Source organism: Monodelphis domestica, chromosome 3, assembly GCF_027887165.1.
Source record: "Monodelphis domestica isolate mMonDom1 chromosome 3, mMonDom1.pri, whole genome shotgun sequence".
Lineage (NCBI taxonomy): Eukaryota > Metazoa > Chordata > Mammalia > Didelphimorphia > Didelphidae > Monodelphis > Monodelphis domestica.
In genome coordinates, this window is record NC_077229.1 from 316,786,392 (window position 1) to 316,814,284 (window position 27,893).

A 27,893-nucleotide genomic window follows, 5' to 3' on the forward strand; every position below is an offset into this window, starting at 1 on the left:
TACTGAACAAAAGCCTGTAAATGTGTTTATTTCATGCCCCACTGAATGAACATACTGCATATGGCTGACCTCTGGTGGGCCTATTATTCATCAAGGGGATTTACCCGCCCCTACTGAATTGTTCTTTACAAATCATTATGGGGAAACCCAATGTAGAACAACATACACAGCACCTTCTCCATACCTTTGAGGAGTCACCAAAAACCTTGTTAATAATAGGTCATATTTATATAGCACTTTTCGGTTATAAAGTCCAACCCAAGAGGCAAATAGTGTCAATATTGTAATCTCAGTTGAACAAGTCATTTAAAAGTCTAGATATAAACACACAAAAAACTAAAGCTATTAAGAATAAAAAAAATAGACCCAAGACCCCTGCTTAAGCCCAATATCCACTGGCATTGCCACATGGGTCAATATGGTATAATCAGCAGCAATTACATTAAAGAGATTCATTATCATCTGCTTTACCAATGCACCCTGGAGACCACAGAGTCATTCCATTTGACTTGAAAAGGAGACTTTCTCTGGGCTTTACCCTGTACTCTCTTGTTTCCCAATTTGTAACTGTAGCACTTTCCAGACAGTAAGCACTAATGAAATGTTTTTTATTCATTCATTCACTAAGCCACATTGTCTCCCTCTAGTAAATTTCATCCTCAAAGATTTCTATGAAATACTTCCAGGCAACACTTGGGCCCCAAGAGAAGTGAACGAACTCTATGAGTGGATAGAAACAGCTATGGGGAAAAGATTGGATAAAGGTCAAAAAGCCCAATCTGAAGTGAACCATCCTGATGTTTGTATTGGTGTTATTTGGACTCCAGAGGCTTCATTTTGCAGCTTCAAAGGAAAGGGGTTTACTCTACATGACTAGCTATAAAGTGAATGGAAAGGAAATGTATTTAAACATGTGATCCTTGACAAAGTGTTAAAACCTTAAAAGAGAGAGGTGAAAGGCAGGACTCGTTCAGTAGTGAGGGTTTTTCAATGTGTATGATTTGATTACAAATTTCATATTAAATATGAAAAGAAGCAATTAAACTTGCTTTACTGCTACTTAAATAATGACTATTAAAATTTAATTTTAAGAATCAAATATTATAACAATTTATCAATCACTCCCTTTGAGTTTCCAATCAGGTTACTTTATAGATTCATTTCCATCTACTTCTCCTTTTCTGTGTTCACCGTGTGCCCTCCCTTCTGATAATTCGCTTTCTACTTTGCATTATTCCATTCATTGGAATATTTCCTTTTATGTTTTCTTTTGATCTCAATTATCAACAAACATAAATACTTAACTATATGAAATTTTGAACTCTGTTATATAAATAGCAAGTGGTACTGGTGAGTGGGGCAGTTGGGTGACCCAGTAGATAGAGTTCCTGGCTTCAGGAAGACTCATCTTCCTGAGTTCAAATCTAGTCTCAGATTTAGCAGCTATGTGACTGGGGGGAAGTCACTTGACCCTGTTTGCCTCAGTTTCCTTATCTGTCAAATGAGTTGGAGGAGGAAATGGCAAACTACTCTAGTATCTTTGCCAAGAAAACCCCAAATAAGGTCACCAAGAGTGGGATACAACTAAACAACCACCACCACACTGCAGAGTAAGGCATGTTGAGAAATCATTCAATGATCCACTTAACCAGTAGACCTATTGCTATTATTCTGCATGCTAAAACAATAATAGACTCTCCTTTTGAATGGATGGAGCTTCTCTAAGGGCCCTTTCCCTTTCAGGGGCATGCTTTTCCCTTTCCAAGCTACCAGAGTCCAGACTTCATGGGGGTGTGGTTTGTTTGTGTGATACAGAGTTGTATTCAAGAAAAATAAAAGGTGAAAGGAAAATGGCAACCCTTTGTTCCCATCCAAAATTCAAAACTGCTCTGATTCTAGATTCAGACTCAAAATGTTTTCTTTCTCAAGAATAGGGAATGCTGTCTCATCCTCAGACTCCATTTAAAAACATTTAATAATAATATAATTTATAATAATTAATAAATAATAGTTTGGCATTTCTGTTATTCAACAAACTGCTCACATTTCACAGGATGATAGTTTTAGAGCTGAAAGGGGCCTTCTAGATAATTGAGTCCAACTCCCTCATTTTATAAATGGGGGACCTGAAGTTGTGACTTGGCCAGGGTCACACAATCAGTAACTGAGGCAGAATTCAAATTTATATTTTCCTGACTCCTAGTCAAGTGGACTTTTCCCCACTTGGTGGATGGCGGGAGGTCTTCGCCCGAGCGCCAGCGGAAAAGCAATCATCCCGCTGCGGGAGCGGCCGGGGGCTGGTGGCCGCCGGTCCGCGCTCCCGCCAGGGCCGCGGCGAGGCCCGCGAAGGCTGGCACCACAGCGAGTCGGCGGTCGCCCCCGCCGGAGTCCCGGCTGCGCCGCTGGCCGGGAGGCGCGTGAAGCGGGCGGGGAAGATGGCAGCGGACAAGGCCGCAGATCAAGGAACAGAGAAACATGAAGGAACAGTTTCTACTTCTGGGATTACAGATTATCAAAAGAAATCAGCTGCTCCCTTCTGTAAAAACACTTTCTGAAATACGAAAGAAGCCAGTGTTCCAGTCTGCTCACCCCATCCAGCCCATCCAGATGCCAGCTTTCACCCCCGGGCAGAGAAAGTGACCCATGAGCCATTTTGTAACCCGTGTCCTCTGCACTGCAGCAGTGTGAATAAAGGACGTGGGCGTGTGCTGCCTTTGGGGAGCTTTGCGGGATCCGCGCTCCTGATGCTTGGGGGGCCTAAGATGCTGGAGGTGGACCTTTTCCCCGAGCTTCCACCATTGTTCATTTCTACACACAGGTGTCCATTTCAAATTTATATTTTCCTGACTCCTAGTCAAGTGGACTTTCCCCCAACAAAATAGACATTTGCAGCAAAGGCTAATGCTTCCTCTGCTCAGAGGGAAGTGTATGTGTTTGTGTATATGGAGGGGAGAGAAGGTTGGTGAGGAAATGAATCAAAAAAACACATTTTCCTCTATCCAGGGAAAGTGAAACGGAAGGTCAGTGGTTTCTTTCTCTATCTTCAACTGGAACCAAAGCTGAGTCTTTTCCTAGTGGACAGTTCATGTTTAAATTGCCCTCATGCAGCTATTTCCTATCTCTCTGTGGCTCCACATTCGTATCAAGCTCACTGTAGTGTCGGAGTATTTTTCCTTCACTCACTCAGCTTCTGCCTCCCGCTTTCCTGCAGGTCCTTTATCCTTTATCAGTGGCACTCTATCGTCTCTCCAATCCCCTAGGATCTTAGGTAATGTTAGGAAGAGGACTTTCATCCTAGAACTACTCGGGAGCCAGTGGAGTTTACTGAGTAAGGAGTAAATCACAAGTGGTTTTTTGGAGCATTGATTTGGACAGAGACTTGAGGCTGACCAATTGGGAGACTATTAAAATATATTACAGTAGAGAAAAATAGCCTTTTTTTAAACTTCAGCAATTGCTATGAAAGTGAAAGGAAGTATGAGAGGTAGAAACAAGAAGATTCGACAAATCCTTGGATAGGTGAGGGTGATTGAGAAAGGAGTTGAAGATGATACCAAAACTGAGAACTTTAATAGAAAGACTGGAGTGCTCTCAACAGAACTAGGGAAGTGCAGAAGAGAAGTAGGCATGGTAGGGAAGATTTGGGGTTCTTTTTGAGGAATGTCAAGTTTGAGATACTGATGGGACATTGGTTGGAAATGTCTGCTAGACAATGGTAAGGTGGGACTAAGCTGGAGAGAAAAGATTTAGGGCTGACTACATAGTCATAGTCCTTGAAGTCATATGCAGAAGATGATAGTTGAATCCACAAGAGCTAGCTAACAAGTTCACCAAGTTCAAGAGTATAAAGAGAAGAGAGCTGAGGAAGGAGCTCTAGATAACACCCATAATTTGTGGATATAACATGACCAAATAAGGGAGATTAAGGAGTAGTCAGAAAGGTGGGCAGAGAAATAAAATCGTCACAAAAATCCAGAGAAAGTATGGAGAGAGGGTGGTCAGTACTATGAAATGCAGCAGAAAGGTCAAGAAGGATGAATACCAATTAGACATCATCAGATCTAGCAATTAAAAATCACTGACAATTTTGGAGAGAGCAATTACAGATGAGTGATGAGATCAGGCTATAGAAGTGAGTAGAGGATTTCCTCTAATGGTAGACTAGTCTAGCCACAATTTGTTCAGTCATTTCTCCCACATGAAGGGCACCGTTTCCAGTCTTTTGCTGCAACAAAAGGTACTACTATAAATGTGAGTCCTTTCCCTCGTCTTCAACTACGTTGAATAGTACAATTGATAGGTCAAAGAGAATGTTCAGTTGTGATCCCAAATGTTTTCCAGAACAGTCAATTCATAGCAATGCCAAAGGCTCGTAAGGAGCCTTCCAGATTTCTTTACGGTCCTCCTAATTATCTGGGCTAATTGCATTATAGAATCACATCCTACATTAATTTACTATAACTTTGCCTTAAGTTGCTCCCAGTTTATGCAATTGTAAATATAGGTATGAACAGCTTTATTTTTCCTTTTGAAAATACTTTCAGGATATATATCCAACACTGGGGTTAATGGATTATTATAACTGATACCATTATTTTTGTTACTTTGGCTGCAGACTAAAAAGGGCTTGCTCTCCAAAAGGATTCCACTATTTTGCAGTTCTACTGGCAACAAATGTGTCTACTTCTATATAGCTCTGCCAGGATGGAATTTAATTGCTTCTAATTATTTTTGCCTATTTGACAAGTGAGTTGGTAACTCAAAAATTGCTCTGGTTTTCATCTATAACAATTACTGACCATTTAAGAAAATAACGAACAATTTGTCCTTTTGTTTTTGTTCACAAAATATCTTTTGATCATTCTTAGAAACTAGGAGTTGTCTTTGGATATTTTAACAGTTCCTTATACATTTTAAATACTGCTTTTTTTTTTAAACTTTGAATGTATTTTTTGTCGTAGAGGCAAAAATTTTTATGTAATTAAGCACATGTATTGTGTCCTTCATTTCTTTTATGTAACAAAAGTTATTTTCTATTCATAATTCAAATAATCATATTTTCTTCCATATTTTAATAGCTTTGGCATATTTTTGTTACAGCTGGAATTCATTGTGGTATATATATTAGATGTTTGCCGATTTTTCTGTTTTTCCATTTGTAACTTTGATTTGAAGGGCATCAACAAAAAACTTTAAATATATAATATTTTGCTAACTTTTCTGTACTAATGGTTTGTTATTTGGTCTTTTTAAAAATATAGCCCTTCTGGTTGTATTAATTGTTCTTTCATTTTCCATTTTGGCCAAGTTTATAACTTTTGCTTTACTTTTTTGGTACTTTTTAACCTTTCATTTTGTAGCAATTTCTTTGTTTTTACTAAAATTGTCACATTGTGTTGAAGTCTCCAATGTCTTATCTTGCATTGCCATCACTTTCTCTTAAATTGTTAAAGATATATAAAAATAGAATTGTTCTATTAATTTTCACTTCATCATTATGTAGCAGTCTTCCCTGTTTTACAATTTGAATGCTACTTTATTAGATATCCTTGCTGATAGCCCAAGGGCAGATAGATAGGTGGTGAAGTAGATAAGAGTACTGGACCTGGAGACAGGAAGACTCATCTTCCAGAGTTCAAATCTGACCTCAGACACATTTACTGAGTGATCCTGGCCAAATCACTTAAACCTGTTTGCCTCTTTTTTCTCATCTGTAAAATGAACCAGAGAAGGAAATGGCAAATCAATCCAGGATCTGTGTCAAGAAAACCCCAAATGGAATCACAGAAAAGTCAGAAATGACTGAACTGACACCCCTGCTATTTTTTAAACTTTGTCACATAACTCAGTTTTCATCCTTTTTCATAGGTCTTGTCTATGTCTTTGTAGAATAAACATCTATGAAACAATAGCTCTTTTGATTAGTGGTCAGTGGCCTAATATATACATGCAATGATGTTATACTTGAAGAAATAGAGAATATAGAAAGGTTAAAATGATGAAAAAACAAAAATTAAGTATCTCAGAAATCATAGCTAAGAAAATTAAACAGGTGCCTTTGGAAGTGGGAATTCAAAAGGCATTTGATTAGCATTGCTTCTATAGGGTGGAAAAGTGTGATGTTTTATTATTTTCTTTCTATACAGTTCTTTTAGAGAGTTAGAAAAAGTACCTAATTTAGCTTTCTGGAGAGGCTAGGAAGTATTTTGAGGAAACATCCCTGAGCTGTAAATGAGTCCTATGGAAGAAAGATAGCATGACCTTCAAATTGATTAAACCTTTGGCAGGCAGAAATAATTTTGATTCAGCAATTCCTAGTTACATATTAATTTCCTGATGTTTTTCCTGTAGGAATTAAGGCATTTCTAAGTAACACTTAAGCAGCAAGGGAAATCTTATATTCCATCAATAAAGTCTAGTTTCTATTACTATTATTTCAAAGTTGTTGTCTACCCATCATTTATATCACTTTTTGCACACATCTTCAGTGGTCTGCCCACTGTGTGCCTCTCCAGGACCATTTATATATTACCCCAATTTTGTTTATGAGACTGTGGCATTCCATGACTTAAGTCATTTTGATACCACTATTATACCAATGCTAATAGTGTTTGCTGTCCAAGAACACCCATTCTCATTAAGTTTAGATGAGGTCTCATAACCAATAGGCAACAAATTTTAAATGCTACCTCTTTTGTTTCACCAGGAAAAAAAAAGCAATAGAGATGTTACACAGTGGAAAGTAACTCAAGGCACCCAACCCAAGGAAGTTTCGTTGAAATGAGGATAGCTGATTGGCTGATAGTTTCATTATTCCCCAAAGCTGGAGGGGGATGGCAAAACCAATTTCAGGCAAAACCAATTTCATGCAAAGAACTGATAAACAATATATTATTCCACAAATGGTTGTTCTGAACAGTTATGGCTATATCCTAATAAGGAGGAAGACATTTTATTTCTTAACGTGTCATTTTAGTACAACCAATATCATCACACACAAGAGTTGTTTTTTAAATAAAAAAATGTTGAGTCAGCTTGTACACAGATGTTTTATTTTCAGATGTTAACATAAATCAGCAATGTACGCAAGATTCTCTTACAATGGAAATGCACCTTTCCAGTACAACAAAAAACTTAACTCGGGTAATGTAATTATTGTACATTAATGTCAAAACCCAAACCCAAGATGGAATATTTTATACACAGCCCATTTCCATGCAAGTTTGGCTGCTGCATGCCTGTCTAGTTTGTTTACAACATCTTGAAAAATTATAATGCACACATATATACAGAACAGTAAAAAGGTGACTTAAAATGTTTGACATGTTAAAGACTGACATCTTCTGCAAAAGCAACAAAGCAATTAGCCTAGAGGGCACAACCAATACTAACCCTAATATATGCTACGTCCAGTAAACCTAGGCTTATAAAATCTGAAATACATTAGCATTTGGGATTAATGTTCAAAAAGAGAAATCTTATATTTTAAAAAATGCAGATATTTATATATAATAGACCTTGGTGATTTGAGACTATGTGCTCCCATATTACCTATGGGCTTCAAAGAGAAAAATCAATCCATTGCCCATTATGTGCGCCACTAGATCATTGTAAATGAAATGATACTTTATAATTTTGATTTATCAATTAGTTTTTCATAATGTAACTTCTGCAAGAAGTCCATTAACAAACAAGGAATTAACACCTCCAAAAGACATTGCTAAGGAGGTTCAAACTGGTTGCTCTATTTGATATCAACAAGGCATAATTTTAATATTGTATATTTTCTGCACTTCTCATTATAGGATACAAAAACTGAGGAGGGCCAAAGAGACTCAGATTTAAATAGTTTAAGATCCTTTTAGGTCTACTGCACAGTAGCTATATTTTCAAACTTTTGATATTTCAATTCCTATTTAACAAACAGACGATAGACCTTTGAACTGTTGCTTTTTTCTTTTAAGCCCCTGTATTATTTTCATATTTCAGGATGATAACCAAAGTTTAACTCTAGGGATTTGGAAGTATCAGTTCAGCAAGAATTTGCCTGGTAATGGTTGATCCCATGAAGTTAACTTGAGAACCCGCCATCATTTGATTTTTATCTTTACACACAGTGCATATATGGTGGTCGCTCTTTCCGTCTCTCATAGCAGCAAGCTGATTCTGCTATTCTCTATAGCAGCACACTTCAGGAGTGGAGAGGGAGAGAGTGTGTTAATTATAAATAACTAAAACTACAGTGTACAATTCTATTTACCTGTCAGTGTAAATTGACAGCACACCATTATATTCTGCAAGGAATTAACTACATAAAATCTCTACAACAAAAGCAAACCAAGACATTCCTTCAAAAAGAAATAAAATAAGTGCAAATACCTAAAATAGGCAACTGAAGCAACTGTTGTAACCTGTAGAGAAACACAAAAGTTTTATAAAAGGACAAAAGTTTTTTCAGTATAAATAAGAGAATAATATTTGCTCTATTTTTGAAATGCTAAGTAAATATAATAAACTTCTAAGTGCAGATAAGACTTGGTTAGGGACCATGGTGCTATGTTGTGTGTTTTAACAAAATAAAATGCTCAAATTTAAAACACATGTACAAATTATGATGCTAATTTACATGACCCTCAGATATAATTAAAAAAAGAAAAAAGTTAAATTATAATTTAGTAAAAATTTTGTAATAACTACTTTATAACCAACATGATTTAAAGGGCATAGTGCAATATTTAGGTAGATGTGACATACAGCATAGAATTTGTATTCTTTGTAGCCTATAACTTATTGCTGTTTCATACTTCAAGGTCCAAATTTGTCCTTAATATAGCTGTTAAACAGGAAACAACATTGGCTTCTAGACACCCTGTATACATATAAATATCTACATTTAAGCTTTAAAATGAAAATAAATTATAAAAACAGACTCCTTTCCAATTTACAAAGTTTTCCTGCCCCTACATACTGTACAATACATTCAACAAAGCTCTCAGCTCTTCTGAGATTTATGAAGAAAATACTGACTCTGTACTAAAAATGAAAAAAACCCTTTATTCAACCCATCTTATTTCTAGTACCATTTTCAAATAAATATATTTAACACTGTAGTTAATTTCACTGTTCTTGAAAAATACAAAAAACTAGTAGTGCAACTTTCTACTCTTCTTTTACATTTCTTTCCACTGTGTTTCTTTATCCGTAGTAGAATAGAGTGCTACATAGGCAAATAAGCACATAAGCCAAAGTACTTTCATCAAGCTGTGCATGCTCTCCCACACACAGGCCATGTGGTTTCAGAAATCATTAAGTACTTAAAACCTACTCTACAACAAAACTGCAGCATCAGGATAGTAGGCAACATTTTATGGAAACGCGTTGTGAAAAACTGGCTTATATTAAAATGCTTAGGCATATTCTAGTGCTGCTATTCTCACTATTCTTTAAAAACAATTTTTTAAAATCCCTTAAAACACTGCAAGATTGCTCCTGATACCTCCTTAATAAAACAGTTTAGCTTTTAGCCTGCCTGATATTTATTAAAAAGATGTGACATATTTAAAGGCCATCTTAAAAAAAATTTTTTAAACAATTCATTGTCAAATTTCACTGCAACCTCATTTAGTGCAGAATACATAGTAAAGGAATGGCATGTTTCCTCAGCCATTCTAACAATTATAGAATTAGAGCCCTAGAAGTGCTGCTTGCTGCCGTGTACGTGCTCAGGTATCTTCTTGCTTGTTCAGTCATTATGAGTTGATCTTCAGTCTTTCCATAAACCACTGCTTCCCACTCACAATTGGACTACAAAGGGAAACATATACAACAATAAAGTTTAAAAGTTGCCACAATAAATGTATGTGCACCAATTCAGAATTTTAGATTTAAAAGTGAATTCTCTCATGGTTGGTCAAATTCATAGCTCCTTTGAAGGTAGGGGAGTGTTTAAAGACATTTTCCTAGTAGTTGAGCTTGAGGGTGAAAGGGAACCTTCAATCATCCCTTTTCAGACTTTATTGTATTGAAGCTTATAAGAGCAGGATGAGCAAACAGAGAATGTGTTGTCAAGAAATTTGTTTAAAATAGAATGAATTTCCTGCATAATGGAATTCAAAAAGTTCATATTTTGCTTATCAGAATACAGGTCATCATACTACTACAGAGGCATCCTTGAAAAAAATATGGACAAATTATAATTTTGTAGCAAAAGATGTAAAATGCTGAGCTTGCTAACTAAAAATAATCATTTGTGGATCCTTTTATCTGTTTTATATATCCAGACTTTCACATACTGAGTAGCCAAATTTATGTTTCAAATGGCTATTTGCAAATTACCAACAACCAAAAATCCTCCCAAACACTTTGGAAAATAAATGTTAATATTATGACCCAGAGTAACTCCTGAACATAATGATGGGATATACCAGATTGCCAATGTCATCTCTAAGGAATGTTTAAATATCCAGAAGGATGTTATTTCTGCATCTTCTCAGGCATGAAGAGAAACGTCTCTTCTCAGCGCCCTCCCACATTTTCAAGTATATACCATACCTAACAAGACAATGCTCTAGCCTAGATCTGCAGCTGTACTATGGCTGCATTGTGGCTGGGAAAGGGGTTTTGTTGTGCAACCTGCATGCCAAAAGCTCACAGGCTCAAGCGGAACAATCATGCGTAACAACAGGGTTGCTAGGCCAGCCCTCTGACCACATACCCTTTCAGGGCTGCATTTGTTATCAAAGGATGAGTACCAAAAACACAGGCATGAATTTAGTGTTCCATCAGTCAAAGAAGCTTGAGAACCACAAGTGCAAAGCTTTTGTTTACTTCCCAAATTGTTTAACCTACATATACAGATTTGTAAATGAAATTATCTTTCTGAAATCCAGATTTAAACTGAGTTGGAAAATAGCAGTCACTGCATCCTTTAGTGATCAGTATATTGTTTGCTGTCTAGAAAAAAAAAAGAATTCATGACCAGTAGGACTAAGTTGATAACTGAATATTTTTTAAATCACTAAGAAAATTTTATAAATCCATACCTGAAGAGACTTTTCCAATTTGACACCTTTGGAAGTGCTAGGATTTGGTTTCTTTTTAGTAAGTGTGTATGTTTTGTTGGCTGAATTTATATCTTGTTTTTCTGGTGTCAGGTTGCACCTGTTGTCATGTATTTCCAATAATGGTATCATTAATAAAGATGTTGTAAAGATATTTTCTGACTAAAAGAGGGGAAAAAGGAGAAATGAAAATAAAATACCTACAACTAATTAAAATTTTAAAGGGGGATAAAATATAAAATTTGAGCTTGGAGTAGTTTTACTCCTTTCCCAAGAAAGCTTTGTCTATGATATTAAAGATGAGTGATTGATAAGAATTAAACAAAGGTTCCAGAGATGGAGACGAGAAAAGCATTGAAATTTATAGCTTTTGTGAACTGTCATTCCAGCAGCATTTTACTCTAACCACAAAAGTCTCACCAAAAAATTCAAATATGAGCAGTAATGGCCAAAAGAAAAAGAAAAATATTAATCATCTGAACTATACATATGACTGTTAAGCAAGGCTGCCATAAATATTTTTTCCTACAGATTTGTCCTAAAAACAACAACAACAACAGCAAAAATCCAATACACTTCACCTTACAGTAAAAACTCCTTCATCTTGCTATAAAGTTAATCACTCCAAATTACCTAATATATGTTCATTGAGTTTGTGAACAATTTTAAGAAGCATAGTTAATGTGCCAGATGACAAGAATATAAAATTTTAAAATACTTCTCTAAGTTAGAACAACAAAGCAACAAGACAAATGTACAAGTCAAAGGTATAATCTTCCATTTAGATTTTGTTTTGTTTTAAATCAGAAAAATATAGCTTTAACAGCTGTTCAAACAAAAAAGGCTAGGGCATTATAAAATTACCTTTGACTTCTCAAAAAGTCAATATAATAATACCCTGCATAAGTATTTGTACAGTATTTAAATTAAGGACTCCAAGGATATGTGTGTGTATGTGTGTGTGTGTCTATGATCAAAACACATATTGAGTACTATATCATGGGTATCATATTTTAGGAGGGGTATTAAAAAAAAAACTGGAATGATATAATCCCACAAATGAGGAATACTGAAATAATAATAGCAGATGGCACTGACATTCTACATGAAAAGCTTGCAACATACATTCAATAACTTTGATATTCATAAAAACCTTCTGAGTTAAAAATACTACAGGTATTAGTAACCTAATCTTACAAATGAAGAGTTTGAGAGGTTAAGTGATTTGTCCATGGCTACAAAATTAGTGACAGAGAAAGAATTTGAGTCCAGGTCTCCAAGTACCAAGTCTAATGCCCTTTCCTCCACATCATGCTCTCTTGATAAGATGCCTAGAAACCGTGAAACATAAGAACAGCTGAAGAAACTAACATTGAAATAAAGAAGACCAGGCCAAAGGGACACAATAGCTTTAGAATTTTTGAAGAGTTGTAGCATGGAAAAGATTTGTCCCATTTGCTTCAAAGGACCAAGCCACCAGGCCCAATGGGCATTAATTATTAGGAATCATTTTCACATAAGGAAGAGCTTTTTAAGACAGAGGAGCAATTCTGCAATAGAATGATTTGACTTGTAAAGTAGAGCTCTCTACTTTAGGTCAAGGACAGAAGACTGTATATTACAGAAGGGATTCTAGGTTGGAATACAAAGTTTTGGTGTAATATTAAGGGAAAACTGATGAACAGACTCACTATTATCCATGCAATACAAGGCAATTAAAGGAAAGCCCCATTAGCACAATGACAGTGGTTCCCAATGGCAGATATATGGGAGAACATGGACAAGAGTTGCATATGACGGGCAGGTATGGACAGGTTGCAAAGTGTATTACTGGAGTGAATAACCACATGAGATCACAGATCCACTAAAAAAGATTAAAGAAGCTTCCTTACTTTTGGTTAAGGATACAGTGCAAGAAAAGGGAGGGACAGGCCCAGGTGTCTGAAATAACAGAACATCTTATATAAAGAACACTGTGACAGTATTCCCAAACTATCTCCATCAAGGCAACCAAAAGAGCATATTGATAAGAGTAAACAGTATAAAAAAAAGATGAAAAAAGTAACATCATCTGTAATTTTCTTATGGCATTACTTTAGTCTGATAAGGGGCTCCCTTGTCTTTCTGCAATCTGAAATTTTAGTAATATAACACTTAGAGAAATGGAGTAGACTTAAGAGGGGGAAAATTCCAATAAAATCCCTTCAGATTATTTTATTCTCAAGCCTTGACTATATAACAACAAATTCTCCCTAACCCAATGCCTATACACACATGCCACTTAGGGTTTTGTGAAGCTCATTTCTTAAAATTCATTTTTGTTCCATGGAGTATTGACAATAAAGGAAGAGAGGAGGGAAGGGGGAGGGAGAAGAAATGTAAATATCCCAGGGCTATCTGTACCTACTTAGAAGAGGGGATAGTGAACTAAAAGCTTCCTAGCAGAGGCTGATTCTTCTTAGCTCCTATAATAACCATTAATGAAGATATACAATTGATTCCTTAGATAACAATCAGTGACACATAAGGTAAGATTAGAAAGAGAAAATTTCTTTTGTTTGAAGTAGTTCCTATTTTGTCTTTAGACTCAAGAACTAAAGCTAAAACTCCCTCAAATATGACAAATATTTTATAAGTAAATGCTATGTTTCCCAAGTTTTGAAAAGTAAGCATCATTTGTACAATGGCAGATCAGCTAAGACCAACTCTGGAGAGAAAAGCTCTAGTGACTTTCAGTACTTTTTAATCCAATTAGTTATAGGCTTCAATTATCTCAAATGCACATGAAACCATAAGGCATATTGATGACTCTTAAAAATTAGTTGAGTTCCATATTGAAGAGCACACTCCATGAATTTCTAATGTGCATCTAGTTCTGGCTACTGTGAACAAGGAATAGCCAAAAACAAATAGACAAAAATTGACAAAACATCATGAAAATGAAAACTCTTACATTTCAAGTTTATATTTTTAAAAGCTCTTTACCAACCTGCATATCTGAAATGTTGTCTTCTGTCAATAGCTGAGTACCTGGTTCTTCTTTTTCCCAATTATCTAAAACTAATGACTTTCTGACTTTCTTCACAGAAGAAACATGCTGGAATGAACAATTTATAAAGGAAGAATTATTACAAAACAAAATGGACACAATTACATGTACTACACTACAACATTCTCTATCTACCTCTTGTTTGCAGCTCTTATAGGTAGAGTCATCTTCCTCTTTGAGGAATATGTCTGTTCCAGTTTCTTCTTTTAAAACCTCACGAATATCTTCCTCCAAGAAGGCAAGTGGCTGCGACTGAATATAAAGGAGAAAAACTTGTTAGTTCTGGTTAAAGCCACTCTTTTTGCTCATATACAACAAGCCCATTTTTTATACTTTTTGACTAGTAGTATAATCTAGGAATTTTTTAAGTTCAAGAAAATGCTGAAGTACTGCATTTTTGGATAAAAAAAGACAATAGTATATTATGAACACTGAGTTAATAAAATATACTATATAAGAACATCATCACATTGTTTCCTAACTCACACTTTAGGTATATTTTTAAAGGAAAGTGGGGATATTTTAGAAATGGGAAATTGTGGAAAATGAAATACAAATAGTGCTAAGAAAGTAAATTTGCAAGGAAAGGGACAAATAAGAAATTCAATATTTTAAAAGCATAACTGTTAAAAAATTAAATTCAACAATCTGATTGTTAGGCTTACTTGATTGATCTCAATGAATCTGGGAAGTAAAAATCACCAGAAAATTTTATCTTTATAAGCAAATTCAAAACAAAAATTTTTTTCTCATACAAAAGCATTTTAATATTTTTAATGTTTTATTTACTTTAAATCATCTCTTCCTGCTTTCTATCAGATAACAAGCTGGTATAGTTCCCATTTAGTGAAGATGAGAGACCTGAAGTATAATAAACTGTGATTTAAGTGGTAGAAGAAATTCCTAGATAAAGAAACCCTAGATAAAGAAACCCAGAAAGGCTATTACTTTCTCTGCAACTCCTAGTTGCCTGTAGCACTAAATTGTTAAGTGGCTTACCCAAGATTACTTAGCTAATACATGTTTTACATTATAGTGTTTCTCTTTAGTGAAGATATTAATTATAATGTCAGCTTGAACCTACCAACTAGTCACTAGGAATAGAAAACTTCAAAGTCCCTTGACAAATTTAATTATTGTTCTATCTGTAAGAAGTACTTTGGTTAAATAGCACTAAGACCTCAAATAATCAAAATTGCAGTTTAAGTTGAGAATAAGACTAAGAAGTGAAATATAACTCCTGGGATTTTGTAAAAATCTCTTTGGGAATTAAAATTAGATTTAAAATTGCTCTTACTTGGAAGAAGGGACAAATAAGATTCATATTAGCAAATTTGTGTCCTTTTACTAAAAAGTAGAATTATAAGACCACAGGCATTTTCTACCACCATTCCAAAGAAAGTGTGTTTAAATTTAATTCTTCCTGAAATTACATAATAAAATGACCAACACATACTGATCATAGATATTTCTAGTTTTCAATAATTTCTAACTAAATATGTACAAAGTTAATTGAATGATTTTAGGTAATAATCTAAAAGAAATCAGTATTTCAAATCATGATGCCTCAATTTAATTTGATTCAGACAAAACTAATTACCTCAAATCATTAATTATGAAGGTTTTGGTCCAGGATTTAAATCTTTTGCAAAATTGTTTTTAAAAGAGAGTATTAATAAATATAATGAACTCAAACACCATAAAAGTTTAAGATATATGGACAAAAATGCTACAGACTTGATGCTAAGGAATATTATATACTGAAATAAAGTAAAAAAAAATTTACAGTGCAGATATCTATGAAAAGAGATTTTTCTCTTTATAAAGATAACATTTTTCAGTAGTTTTTTACTTCCCAGCTTCTATAAGGTCACTCAAGCAAACTGAAAATTCACTGTACCAAATATATCATTTTATAGTTGATAATACTCCTAGATTTTGCCTTTGGAACCATTTTAATGCACTTTTATCCAAAGAAAAGACTCCTATCAATCACCTAACATATATTTGCTCAATCTGGATTGAGGGAAAAAAAAATATACCTACCACAATTTTTAGAGGTCCATATTTCTTCTCTTGAGCAGCAAGGGCATTCTTAAAAGGAGTTGGAGTTCTTGGTGTGGTACCCAGTATAGATCTTCTAATTGTAGGGGTTCTGAACCTATCAAATAAAGGAATCATGTTTAAAAATTTTGATAGGCATATTCTCATTATTGAAATTTTTATGGTCTATTTTAATAAAAAGATTTATTGACTACAAATATTTGGAATGCAATGAAGAGGAGCAGTGTGAATCATAGAACTTCAAAGTTGGAAGGAACAACCAAGGTCATCTAAGTCCAATTGTTACTAAATATCTTGACTCTATTCCCAATAAGAAGTCAGTCACTCAGCCTCCAATTATTACTATTTTCAAAAAAGTAATTCGAGGGGGCAGGAGGGAGATGAGAGGTTTAAACTGGGTTCAAACCTGGTTCAACCCCAATTGCCTTACTGCTCTTCTGCTTTGGAACCAACACTTAGTACTGATTCTAAGACAGAAGATAAAGGTGTTTTGTTTTGTTTTTAAGCAATTTTTCTAGCATATGGGATAAAAGAAGATGACTGATTTTTTAAAATTCCTAGATATGTTTTATAAGATTATATAAAAACTTAACAAATAATTTGCAGAGCATTTCATAACTACTTTAAAAAACAATGCCCACTTTCTCTGAACACCAAACATTTAATGTTCACTTACCCTGCATTCTCTTTTTGATCTTTGGGTGTAGTTTCCTTGTGAAGAGGAGTTGTGATAAGGACTTTCTGGCCACAGATTGGGGTTGACGTGAATGCAGGATTTTCAATACTAAGTTGTTCATTTCCAGGGCATGTGTTGAAAAACTTTAAATATAAAGGGGGGGGGGGGGGGGAGCACAGAATACAATTTAAAGACAATTTTATCTTTTAAAATCCCTAAACTGATGTTAAAAGCATGTTAACATTAGTTAACATTAATGTTAGTGTGGCATCTGACTGAAGTATAAAAGGGCCTAGGTATAAAAGAACACTGGGTAGATTTTAGCTTAGCAAAATGCCTGGCACATAGTTAACTGCAAAAGGAATATTTGGCTTTTTGCCTTTATGGAATATTTATAGAACATAGAGAAATATTGAGAATGTGCAGATGAGTTACAATCTATAGAGAGAGTGGCATATTGATGCAATGAAGAATTGAAATAAGTATTAAATACATATAATTTTTTAAATGCTTTCTTATTCCCCTTAAAAAGCATTAATAGCACCTCTGAATTTGCTATCTAAAGTTTCTTCTAAACCAAAGCATAATACCGAATAATAGTCTTTTTTACTTTTCTATACTTCCTAACATTTTATTTTATTTTTTATTTATTTTCAATATTTTATTTTTCCCTAATTACATGTAAAAATAATTTTAACATTCTTTTTTTTAAATGTTTAGTTCCAAATATTGTCCCTCCTTCCTCTTTTTTCCTCATTCCTTCCCATCCCTCCCCCTCTCCAAAACAGTAGGCAATCTGATATAATGTGCAAAATTGTGATTTAAATGTGCAAAATATTTTTCCATATTAGTTCTTTTGTAGAGGAGATCTCGAACAGGAAAAAAAAAGAAGTAAGACACAGTACTCTTCGGTCTGCACTGAATAATATTCTTTAGGAAGATGTCATGAAGTTCATGCACTTCATTCATACATGTTTTAGATCCTACTTTTTTTCAATTTCAACACATAGCTCTATGATACCTCTGTCCAAATTAGACCAGAAACTCAGCCCCCCTCATACAAAAACTTTAAATATATATTTTAAAATCCACATCTATGGATTTTATCAGCTTTTAGAGTACTCAAATACTACTAGGAATTTTTCAAATACTCCTTAAATAAATAACACACAAAAAGGCTGTACCTGTGACGGAGAAAATGGTAGTGTTTTCACTGGTGTGTGTTTTAATGCAATGTTGACAGTGTCATTAAATGATCCATCATTGAGTTCACTAATTGGTGACTGGCCAACTCGCATTCTTCTCTTCTTTCTTAAGATAGTAGGTGGAGTGCTAAATTTGGCCACATTTGGGGATACTGAAGGAATAGTATCATTCTCTCCACTGTTGAAATTGTTTTTTTTCCCTTCTAGTACAAGACTGACATTAAACTGACATTCCATGGCTCCTTCACTGTGTTGAATTCGCATCAGTTTAACTGGGGTGGGTTTAACAGGAGAAGCAGCAGCATCAGAAAGGTCAAAACTGGTAACATCACTCCAAGCTACAGGATCCTGCAATAAAGGAAGTTATCAAAGTTAATTTGGGAGGACATTTAGATATAACTTAAATATCCTGTATTCCCAATAACCACTCATTTTCATCATTAGCAATCAGCTTTACATGGAAAATTTTGTTATACTACTTGAGGTCCTAGTTTTACTGCCAATCTGGAATATTTTAAATAATACCTCACTTCCATACCTGACACTCATTATAAAAGTATCAAAAAGAAAAACTTCAAAAATATATCATCTGAAAGCAGGCATTTTGGCCCTGGGTGTGCTCATTCTCAGCTTCCCACTCATGATCCAATAAAAGCTGGTGGGCAAGCCACTGTCTGTTAAGATGCACCTTACCATGCTTTAGAAGTACATAGGAAAAAACAAAGTGGAAGGGCAGGAAACCCTGCTGAGGTCCCTCCTAGAGTGAAAGGAAGTTCTTTTTCTCATCAACTAGGACCCTGTAGGCTGTGACCATCTTGGCATACTTTGTAGTCAATAATAAGAAAAACAATAGGTTTGTGACTCTGTCTGCAACTAGTGCCAAGGGAGATCCAACATGTCACCAAAAAAAAAAAGCCCAAAATGAAAGGATTTTTTTTCCAAGAAGGAATCCATCCTCTTTATTGATGAGATTCATCATTTCAATAAATCTCAGGACACTTTCCTTCTTCATGTGGAGTATGGGACAATGACCAATTGGAGTCACTACAGCTAACTCTTCCTTCCAGGCTGTGCTACCCTTCTTGTTGTTAGTGCTGGGCAATTGTCCTAGAGAAGCTTTCAGCAGAAGCAACAAAAATGATTTTAATGTAGCCAGTCAGCTCTTTGGGATTCTGAGTGCTGAACTAGGGCAGGTCCAGAGGATCTGCGAGTCATGGCAACCACAGAAGCTTCAATAACAGTAGTTCTGACACCATCCTTCCCCAACCTCCCCACATCCACTATCTCTGCAGGGTGTACAGAGAGGATAAAGCTGTCAGTACTCTATTTTATTCCTGAGATGAGAGTACTAGAAGTAGACTAAATGGACTGCAACTGGCAGTCCAAACTAGGCTGAAGGAAACTCTTTTGTAAGAAGAGAATATAAAATTATTCTGGTGAAGGAGTTTTAATCACAAAAAATGATATGAAACCTTGCATTAATCCCACATTTTATACAACCAAGTAGTAAAAGACTATTATAACTGTATTTCTGTACTTTATAAATCTATACGTGGCTCACACAGGAATGCTTCACTCTACTGGCTTGTCTGAATGCCCACAGGCAGTAAGGCCCTACTACATGTGGTCAGGAAGCTGGGGAGATTTGTTAGATAAAACAGGCCTTGGAAGGTCCTTCTTTGTTGTTCCCAGAAATTATTGCTTACCATGTCTTTCATTTTATAGAGATACCAGAATTTGAGGCCATTCTTAGCTAATGGTGTAGTTTATTTTTCCAGAGCCCCAAAATTGAAACCTATATTGCCTACAGCAATGTCTGCTTGAGAAACCACCAGTGTTCTTTTACCTATACAGATGCAAGCTAGGTTCATTAAGGACTTCAGCAATGGCAAAGGCTACAAATACAATCCTCGTTACAAAGATCTCACAGAACAGGACAACATGACTGAAGAATTAAGAGGAACAGATTTCTTTAAGCAAAAATGAAGCTGAAATTGAAGATGTGGTGCAAGGAAAAGGTATGTGGCCTTTTTCTAGGAAGGGTCAAGAAGGAAGAGCTGTTCAGTTTTTTTTGTTTGTGACCTGTTTAGGAGGGTAAGAGGATGGGAGGGTTATAGTGAGGTTAAAATTTCAGTGGTTTACACCAGAATTTTAACTCTTTTAAATGGAAGATAAAATTAGTTCCAGGACCAAATCTTAACTTTGAAATTCTCTTCTTTTGTACCCTGCAAAGTAATGCTTAGGAAAATACTGGCAGGATCATACAATGAATGAGTGTGTCAGTAATGAGTTTGCTATTTTGTCAGAGTATTTAAATTGCAAATTCATTTTGTAATTCATTTCAGTAGTAAGGTTGTTTTTATTTTTACAAAGTGTACATTCCAGGTAATTCTAACCACTAATATATAATTATAATTTAATGCCACATAATGTTTTGAGTATTTTTAATATAGAAAATAATTATAAACCAATAAAGCTATCTTAAAACTTTATACATACAATATATTTGTCTGTATATACATTATGATATGTATACACATAAAATATAAGAATAAGTATAATAACTACACATCAAAATTTTTCACCCTGTTCATTAGAAGAAAACTACAACAAATTCTCGAAGTAACTTTTTTTGGCCTTAGAATACTAAACTGAATTATTAAATAACAAAATTCAAAATAGAACAGTATTAGACTGAAAGAGCACATGAAACATTCGAAACTGATTTTCATGTCAAACAAAAAATGTCCTATCTAAAACAAATCTTTATTTTGATTTTTAAAATGAGCCAATATAAAATTCAAAACTTTCTTAAATTATACATGTCTGAGACACTAACATGCTGTTAGTGAAACTGTGAACTAATCAAACCACTTTGGAAAGTAATTTGGAATTATACACAAAGAATTATAAAACTGTGTATATACAATAAGCTCAGAAAACTTTTGATAGCACAAAGAGCAAAACCAAAATATAATAGGGAAGATCTTCTAGCTCAGGAGGTCTTACAAATATACTCATTGACCTATTAGTATCCTCTGGCCTTTGCAGAGTTGATATTCAGGATTATCATAAGGAAAGTACTTTGTAAATCTTAAAGTGTTATATAAGTGTAGTTATCCCAGCTAGTGATTATAATCATTCCTGCTTATCATATGCCCACTGAAGAAACTGCACTTAAAATGGACAAAATATCAATTTTAATCAAAGATCTAGTCAGAGGTACCTGCTTAAGAAGTAATCTGGGAATCAACAGACACTGAATATACTTTAAAAACTTCACTGTAGCTATAAAAATCAATCCTCAATCAGTATCTAAATATAGATATGGACAATATAAAAGGCAACTTTAAGAAGTTGCTTACAGTTTTTAAAAGTATTAAATTATGGCCACATAGGGTAAAATTGAGACAAGTCTAATTTCTGCACAGGGATCAGAAACATAACTATAGGAGTACCAGGGAGAAAAGACCAAGTATTTTGGAAAGTATTTTGTTAATTCCCAAACTATCAATGTGTAAATAACTGAGGCTCATACTTTACACTTTAAATATGGGCCTAGGACTTTTTGTTTGCTGTACAAGGACCAACCCAGTTAGGTTCAAAAAGGATCATTGCCAGTTTTTGGCTCCAGGAATTCATGAAAGCTATTAAAGAACAGAGAAGTTATGATTTTGAGTTGGGAAAGGGAACACCTGTTACCAATGAAAACCAAAGCTCCTTGAAATTAACTTTACTTTGATACAGCACCAGAAAAAGAGCAATCAAGTAACCAAGAATAATAAAATATATAATAAAAGAGTCTCAAAATTCTGAGACTTTTTTGAGACTCTTTTATTTCATAGATGAGGGAATAAATATCCACACAAATGAGGTGATCTGCCCAAGATCCCTCAACTCCCTAAGGACAAATCTGAGCTACACCACTCAGGTCCCAACACTGTGATTTTGCACAAGCAGGCTGAGATTCTCTGGGTCTGAGCTGACTCAGACTGAACCTCAGAGGGCCTTTCTATTTCTGATTCTTTGAAGCTTCCTAACTCTAATGGTTCCTTTCTTCATTGCTGCTTTCAATGCTTTTTGTGAAACATTTCAGTCTCTTTCATTATCTATTACACTAGTTTTGAATTTCAGAATTCTATTACTAGTAATATTTGATACATCTATTGAAATTGTACCCACAAATAAAATGAATGGTAACAATTCCCTAATGACCAACAATTGAACAAAAATGTTTAGGAAAAAAAAGCAGAAATAATGATAAGAATTTTACATTTATTTTAAATGTGGAACTTGAGCAAAGTAAAAAAAAAACAATTTGATTATTTTTTAATTAGTTGAATTACAAAATCTCAAACTTACAGATTCAATCAGTTCTAAAGTCTCTGCAAATTCTGGAATTGTTTGTAGAGACGACAACACAGCATTTGCTTCCACAGCCAGGAATTTGGTAGGTGAACTTTGTTGGGCAGATGCGTTCTGGTTTTCATCCATACTGTAAAACTCACTAGTTTGCTCCTCAAGGCTATTTAGAGTATTAGACATGCTATCATCCATGAGGAAACTACCGGACCAGCTAGAAAAACTTCCCGTCTGCTAAAAGTACAAAATAAATTAATGTTATATTTTCTGTGATTTTAAATGTAGATATGTCTAATACATATGGATTCAAAGCAAAAGGTTCCTCTTAAAACATATGGTTATATCACTCACTTCAGCTTCCTTTGAAGCTTTCATTAACCCCAAAATTAGCACAAAGGAAAACAATTTTCATTGTTTCAGTTCTCTAGATATTATTATTAATGAAATTTTTTTCCAAATCTCTGAAACCATTCCACATTTTAAAAAATGTGATTTCTACCTTAATAGCATATAAAATATAGAATTCTCTATTTTCCCCAATTACTATGCAGTTTATAAAATTACTCAGAAGGCAAAGCTGATCAAAAATAATTTTAATGGTTTGTATTACTCTACATACAAGTACTTTCATGTTTCAAAATTTTAAAACAACTTTCAGTAAGATTTGCTAAAAGAAGTTCCAAAGGGCTTCAAAAAGACTCATTGATGGTTGTCAAACATCAAAAATTAAACTAATTCAATCACCAATTAATTCAAGGACTGGCTTAAAGGGTGCTTTTTTATACAATTCCATGAACAAAACTGAGCTTCAAAACATTTCCAATAACTTTCATCTAAGATATTAATGAATAAAGATTGTTACCAATGTTTTTCACAAACTTTACAAAAATATTCAAACACAGTCCTTATACCAAGTTTAACGTAATCAAATAGCTTCCAGGTAATGAATAAATTATATTTGGATAAATTCAATATTCATTTCCCTAATGTATGCAATTTCCCCACTAATACTCCCATCTCTGTTAAATCCTTCCCAAATGTCCATTCCATACCAGCCATGGACACTATCATGTCTTAATACTGCTATCAACTTAAACAGAATTATGTTTTCCCAACTATTTCATTTTAAACTATTTCATTTTGGTAGAGATAATACAGATTAAATAAATGCTTTGAGAGTTAAAAAATCTTTCCTAGAAGCCGGACTGGCTGAATTCTTAGTAGTTGAAATTAAGTCAATATTAAATTAACATCAATAAAAGTATGAAGTAGAAAATGTGATGTCAACATAGTAGAACCCAAAATGTAATACAGATATAGAGCTATGATATCTAATTATATTGATACTAAAAATATTGCACATAAATATGTAGATTAGCAAAGTATAGCCCAAAATACTAATTCTACATGCAATATAACAAAACCCAGTTTCTATGGAATGGGTTGGTTTCAAGACATTCCACAACTGTGTTTTCATAAAAAATGGATAAAAATTTGCCCTAGCATTAGAGAGAAAAACCCTATTCTATTAGAATGATAGGAACTAATAATTCTTCTATGAATTGTGACACACAATCCTATAAAGAAACATCCTTGAAATACAGAGTCCATTTTTACTCTCTTCTCTGGAGTGACTTTTCTTAGGAATTCTCAATCCAAATGTTCTTAAACGAAGCAGATAATGATAGTGGATTTGAAATATCAAACACTAAAAAACTGAGAGGGAAAGAAATAGGGGTACTGACTGTAGATGGCTTTCTCAAGAAATTTATCCACAATGGGGGAAAAAACCAAAGGATGCTAATATCTGGCTGGGATGGTAGGACCAAGTAATTTTAAAAAATGAGATATGGAGGGAGTATCTGGGTATCTCAGTGGATTGAGAGTCAGGCCTAGAGATGGGAGGTCCTAGGTTCAAATCTGACCTCAGACACTTCCCAGCTGTGTGACCCTGGGCAAGTCACTTAATCCCCTTGCCTAGCCCTTACCACTCTTCTGCCTTAGAACCAATACGCAGTATGAATTCTAAGACCGAAGGGAAAGGTTAAAAAAAACATGAGATTATGGATGTGTTTGTAAAGCATCAGAGAAGGAAACAGTAGATAGGAATAAAGTGAACATGAGAAAGTGGGAATGACAGTGAGAGCAATCTATTGTAGAAGATGGTAAGCAATGGGATCAAGGGTATACTGGAAGAGTTGGCCTTGGGAAGGAAAAAAGCCCCCTCTTCACGTTAGAAAGGGGTGTAAGAGAGCATATGAGAAGGTATCTGAGTAATGAGATGAAGAGGAAGAGACAATGGAATGAAAACCCCCTAAACTGTGGAGGGAGCACCAAAGTTCTACCCTAGCCTTCTTTCTCCTTTTATACATTTTCTCTATCTGGAACCTCATCAAATCTCATAGGCTTTAACCATTATTTAACAACTCACTGTCCCTTAAGTTCCTACATCACCAACTGTCTATCTCAAACTTGATATATCTAAAACTGAACATGTCCAAAACTGCACTCATCATCTTTCTCCTAAAACCTTCCCCTCTTTCAAAGTTTCACCATCATTTCTAGGATCTCAGATTCTCAATATCAGCTTCAGTTCTAGACTCTTCATTCTCCTTCACCTCACACAGCTATTCAATCTTACATTTTCTGCCTCCACATCTCACATGCAACTCCTCATTTCTACTTATATGATCACCTTAGTTCAAGCCCTCATCATCTATTACCTAGATTACAGCAACAACCTTTTAATTATTTTTCCCATTTCAAGTTTCTCACAATTCCATTCTATACAAGTCCAATCCATACAGAATGCTGCCAAAGTAATTTTCATTAAGTGTAGATCTGACCACATTATGCAATTACCAAATCAACTCTTAACTCTATTAGCTCTAGGATGAAATAAACTCTTCTGTTTAGGTTTTAAAGTCTTTTATAACCTGATCCCAACCTATTCAGTCTCAATGGACATTATTTTCCTCCCTCTGCGCTCATATATCATGTCATCCAGACAAATTGGCATGCCCTCTATTTCTCACATGAGATCCTCCAGCTCCCCAACCTTTTCTCCTTCTTCAGCTTTGCTTCAACTCCATTTCTTCCTTTAGGGCATAGCTAAAGTGGCACTTTCTGCAAGAAGCTTTTCCTGATCCCCTTAGTGGCTAGTGTCTTCCCTCCCAAACATCATATTTCATTCTTTGTGTGTATTTATTTTACATTTGTTGTATATATGCTTATATGTGTACTTGTCTTCTCCACTGGAATGCAAGCTTCTTGTGAGGGACTGTTTCTTTGTGTACTCAGCACATTATGTCACAAAGCAAGTACTTAATGAATGCTTGTTTGTTGTTGCTGAAAGTAGAAGCTAGCCTAATGCAGAAGATATTGTGAAGAAAGAGTGACAAGGTTTGGTCATTGAATAACCTGGTTGAGGGAGAAGAGTCAAAGATGAGTTCAAGATTTTGAACCTGAGGGATTGGAAGGACGCCTGAACTATCCATAAAAAGAGCACTTATAATAGCACAGATTACAAACTTAAATTATGCCAGCTTTCCTGAAACCACAGAATGTTGAGAAACATACTTAGGAAGACAAATATATTTAGAGTTAGAAGAGATGTCAGAAGTCACCTTATCCTAATCCATCATTTTCCAAATGAAGAACTAAGGCTCAAAAAATTAGATGACATAACCAAGGTCACACTACCCGAGATGGGTTTGGAATACAGATCCTCTGACTACAGGGTCAGTACCCTTTATTTTGCAGTACACTGCTTTGGAAACTAAGCAACCTACCTCAAATATAAGGAATTTAAAGAACTATTAATCCAAATATAAATCTGAATACAAATTAGCTCACTTAGTTGCTAACATACTAAAATCATTACCACAAAGAAATATAAGAAATACACTAAAAAACAAGAAAGAAGAGAAACCATTTCTAATCCACAGGAGCTTACTCCTTACCGATGAAACTCGCTTTCTTCGGACTTCATTCTCAGCTGACATAAGCAGCAACTCAAGTTCTTTTATTTTCTTTTCCTTATCAGGATCATCATCAACAAATGGCTGCTGAAATGAGTATTTATTCAAAGGCAAAAAAAAGAGAAAAGAGCAAAATAAAAATAGCTATAGTTTATACTATTGCATGTTCCAGATTTGATTATCTTTAGGATGGTTAAAAATTCAGTTTAACTAATTAGGCCTAATTATTCTAGGTCCGTCCTAATCTATAATTGGAATGCTAGTCAACATTTGCAGATTAAACATCAAGGAAAGATTATTTTTAAATTGAGTAAACTGACTGCATTAATTTTCTAATAAACTTTTTACTTCATTGTATGCTACTATTAAGAATATGTGCCACCTTACAGAGACACATAATATGGAGAATGGTGAGCTGAACTCAAGAGTCAATCCCCAACCTGACACATACAGGCAATGCATTTATCAATTCCTCAGGAAACTCTCTCAAATGCTTAATTTCAAAGCTGGTGCCAATCTGCATTGATAGAGCAAGTTTCCTTACTGGGATTTCCCTATACCAATGAAATCACAGGTTTGATAAAAATAAACATATTAATCTTTGACAAAACTATTTGTATAATTCAATCACAACTTTAAAAAAAGGAACTTGCGAAAAATAGTTTAAATGTGTCAAATATTACACAACTTTTTCATTTTTATTTAGCAATTTATACTTTCCAAAACACTTTCACATTACTTCCTTTGACCAGTCCTCAAGCTAGGCAGAAATGGTAGTACTACACTGGTTGTATAAATGAGGAAATGAGTTCTATCAGACTTGAAAAGTGCAGCTTGTCCTTTCTTTATAAATAAAAAACTACCTGAATAAAGGCAGAAGAAGTCTGAACATGTTCTACACAGTTGCCTTCTGGTGACACATACTGATAGCCTGGGATCTAAAAATAATCACATAAAGTGCTTAATACATTATAAACATATATTTTACAAAAAAGTTAAATAAGCATTATTATTATAAAATGTCAAGATTATAAGGGTAAAAAATCTCAAAGTCTCTAGTCAATTTTTCTGATAAACTGTATGATTCACAAGGAACATTTTGCTAAATTAACTTATTGAATGAATCATGGAAGTGAAAAATGTTAATGACTTTTGAAAATTTGTATCCTTAAATTAGAACATTTGGGTTAAAAAGGACTTGAAATCTCTCCCAGGTCTAATAGAAGACCTGAGGTCAGTCTTTAGCCCAAATCCACACATTTCACCCTTATACAAATTGACATTATCCCTCTGCCAGAAATTTTGAAAAGCCCACATTCTGAGTGAGTGGAGATCTTGCTACAACCTAGAACTCTAAGAAGTAATAGGGTTGATTGTGTTCCTAACATTTAGAAGAGATCAGGCTCAAAAGATAAGGACTAGAGGCAAGGCTTCACACCATTCCATTACCAACGCAGGAAAAAATTACAAAACGAAGTTTTTTTTTTTTTTAAAAAG

General features: G+C 34.6%; 1 protein-coding gene across 5 annotated transcripts in view; it reads right to left on the reverse strand.

Moving 5' to 3' along the window:
- Positions 1-7,035: 7,035 nt before the first annotated feature.
- Positions 7,036-27,893, reverse strand: part of MYBL1 (MYB proto-oncogene like 1) — a 52,160-nt gene continuing 31,302 nt past the window's right edge. The window contains exons 7-16 of one of the 5 annotated variants that reach the window (XM_007487031.3): positions 27,260-27,334; positions 26,379-26,480; positions 22,417-22,650; positions 18,034-18,402; positions 16,850-16,992; positions 16,156-16,270; positions 14,245-14,361; positions 14,050-14,157; positions 11,043-11,222; positions 7,036-9,804 (exon numbers count right to left, since the gene is read on the reverse strand). In XM_007487031.3, the coding sequence (XP_007487093.2) occupies positions 9,676-9,804; positions 11,043-11,222; positions 14,050-14,157; positions 14,245-14,361; positions 16,156-16,270; positions 16,850-16,992; positions 18,034-18,402; positions 22,417-22,650; positions 26,379-26,480; positions 27,260-27,334 (1,572 nt within the window). In that variant the 3' untranslated portion in view covers positions 7,036-9,675. Of the gene's footprint in view, positions 9,805-11,042; positions 11,223-14,049; positions 14,158-14,244; positions 14,362-16,155; positions 16,271-16,849; positions 16,993-18,033; positions 18,403-22,416; positions 22,651-26,378; positions 26,484-27,259; positions 27,335-27,893 lie in introns of all 5 variants that reach the window. The other 4 variants (XM_016431500.2, XM_007487030.3, XM_016431502.2 and 1 more) reach the window with 4 other exon arrangements.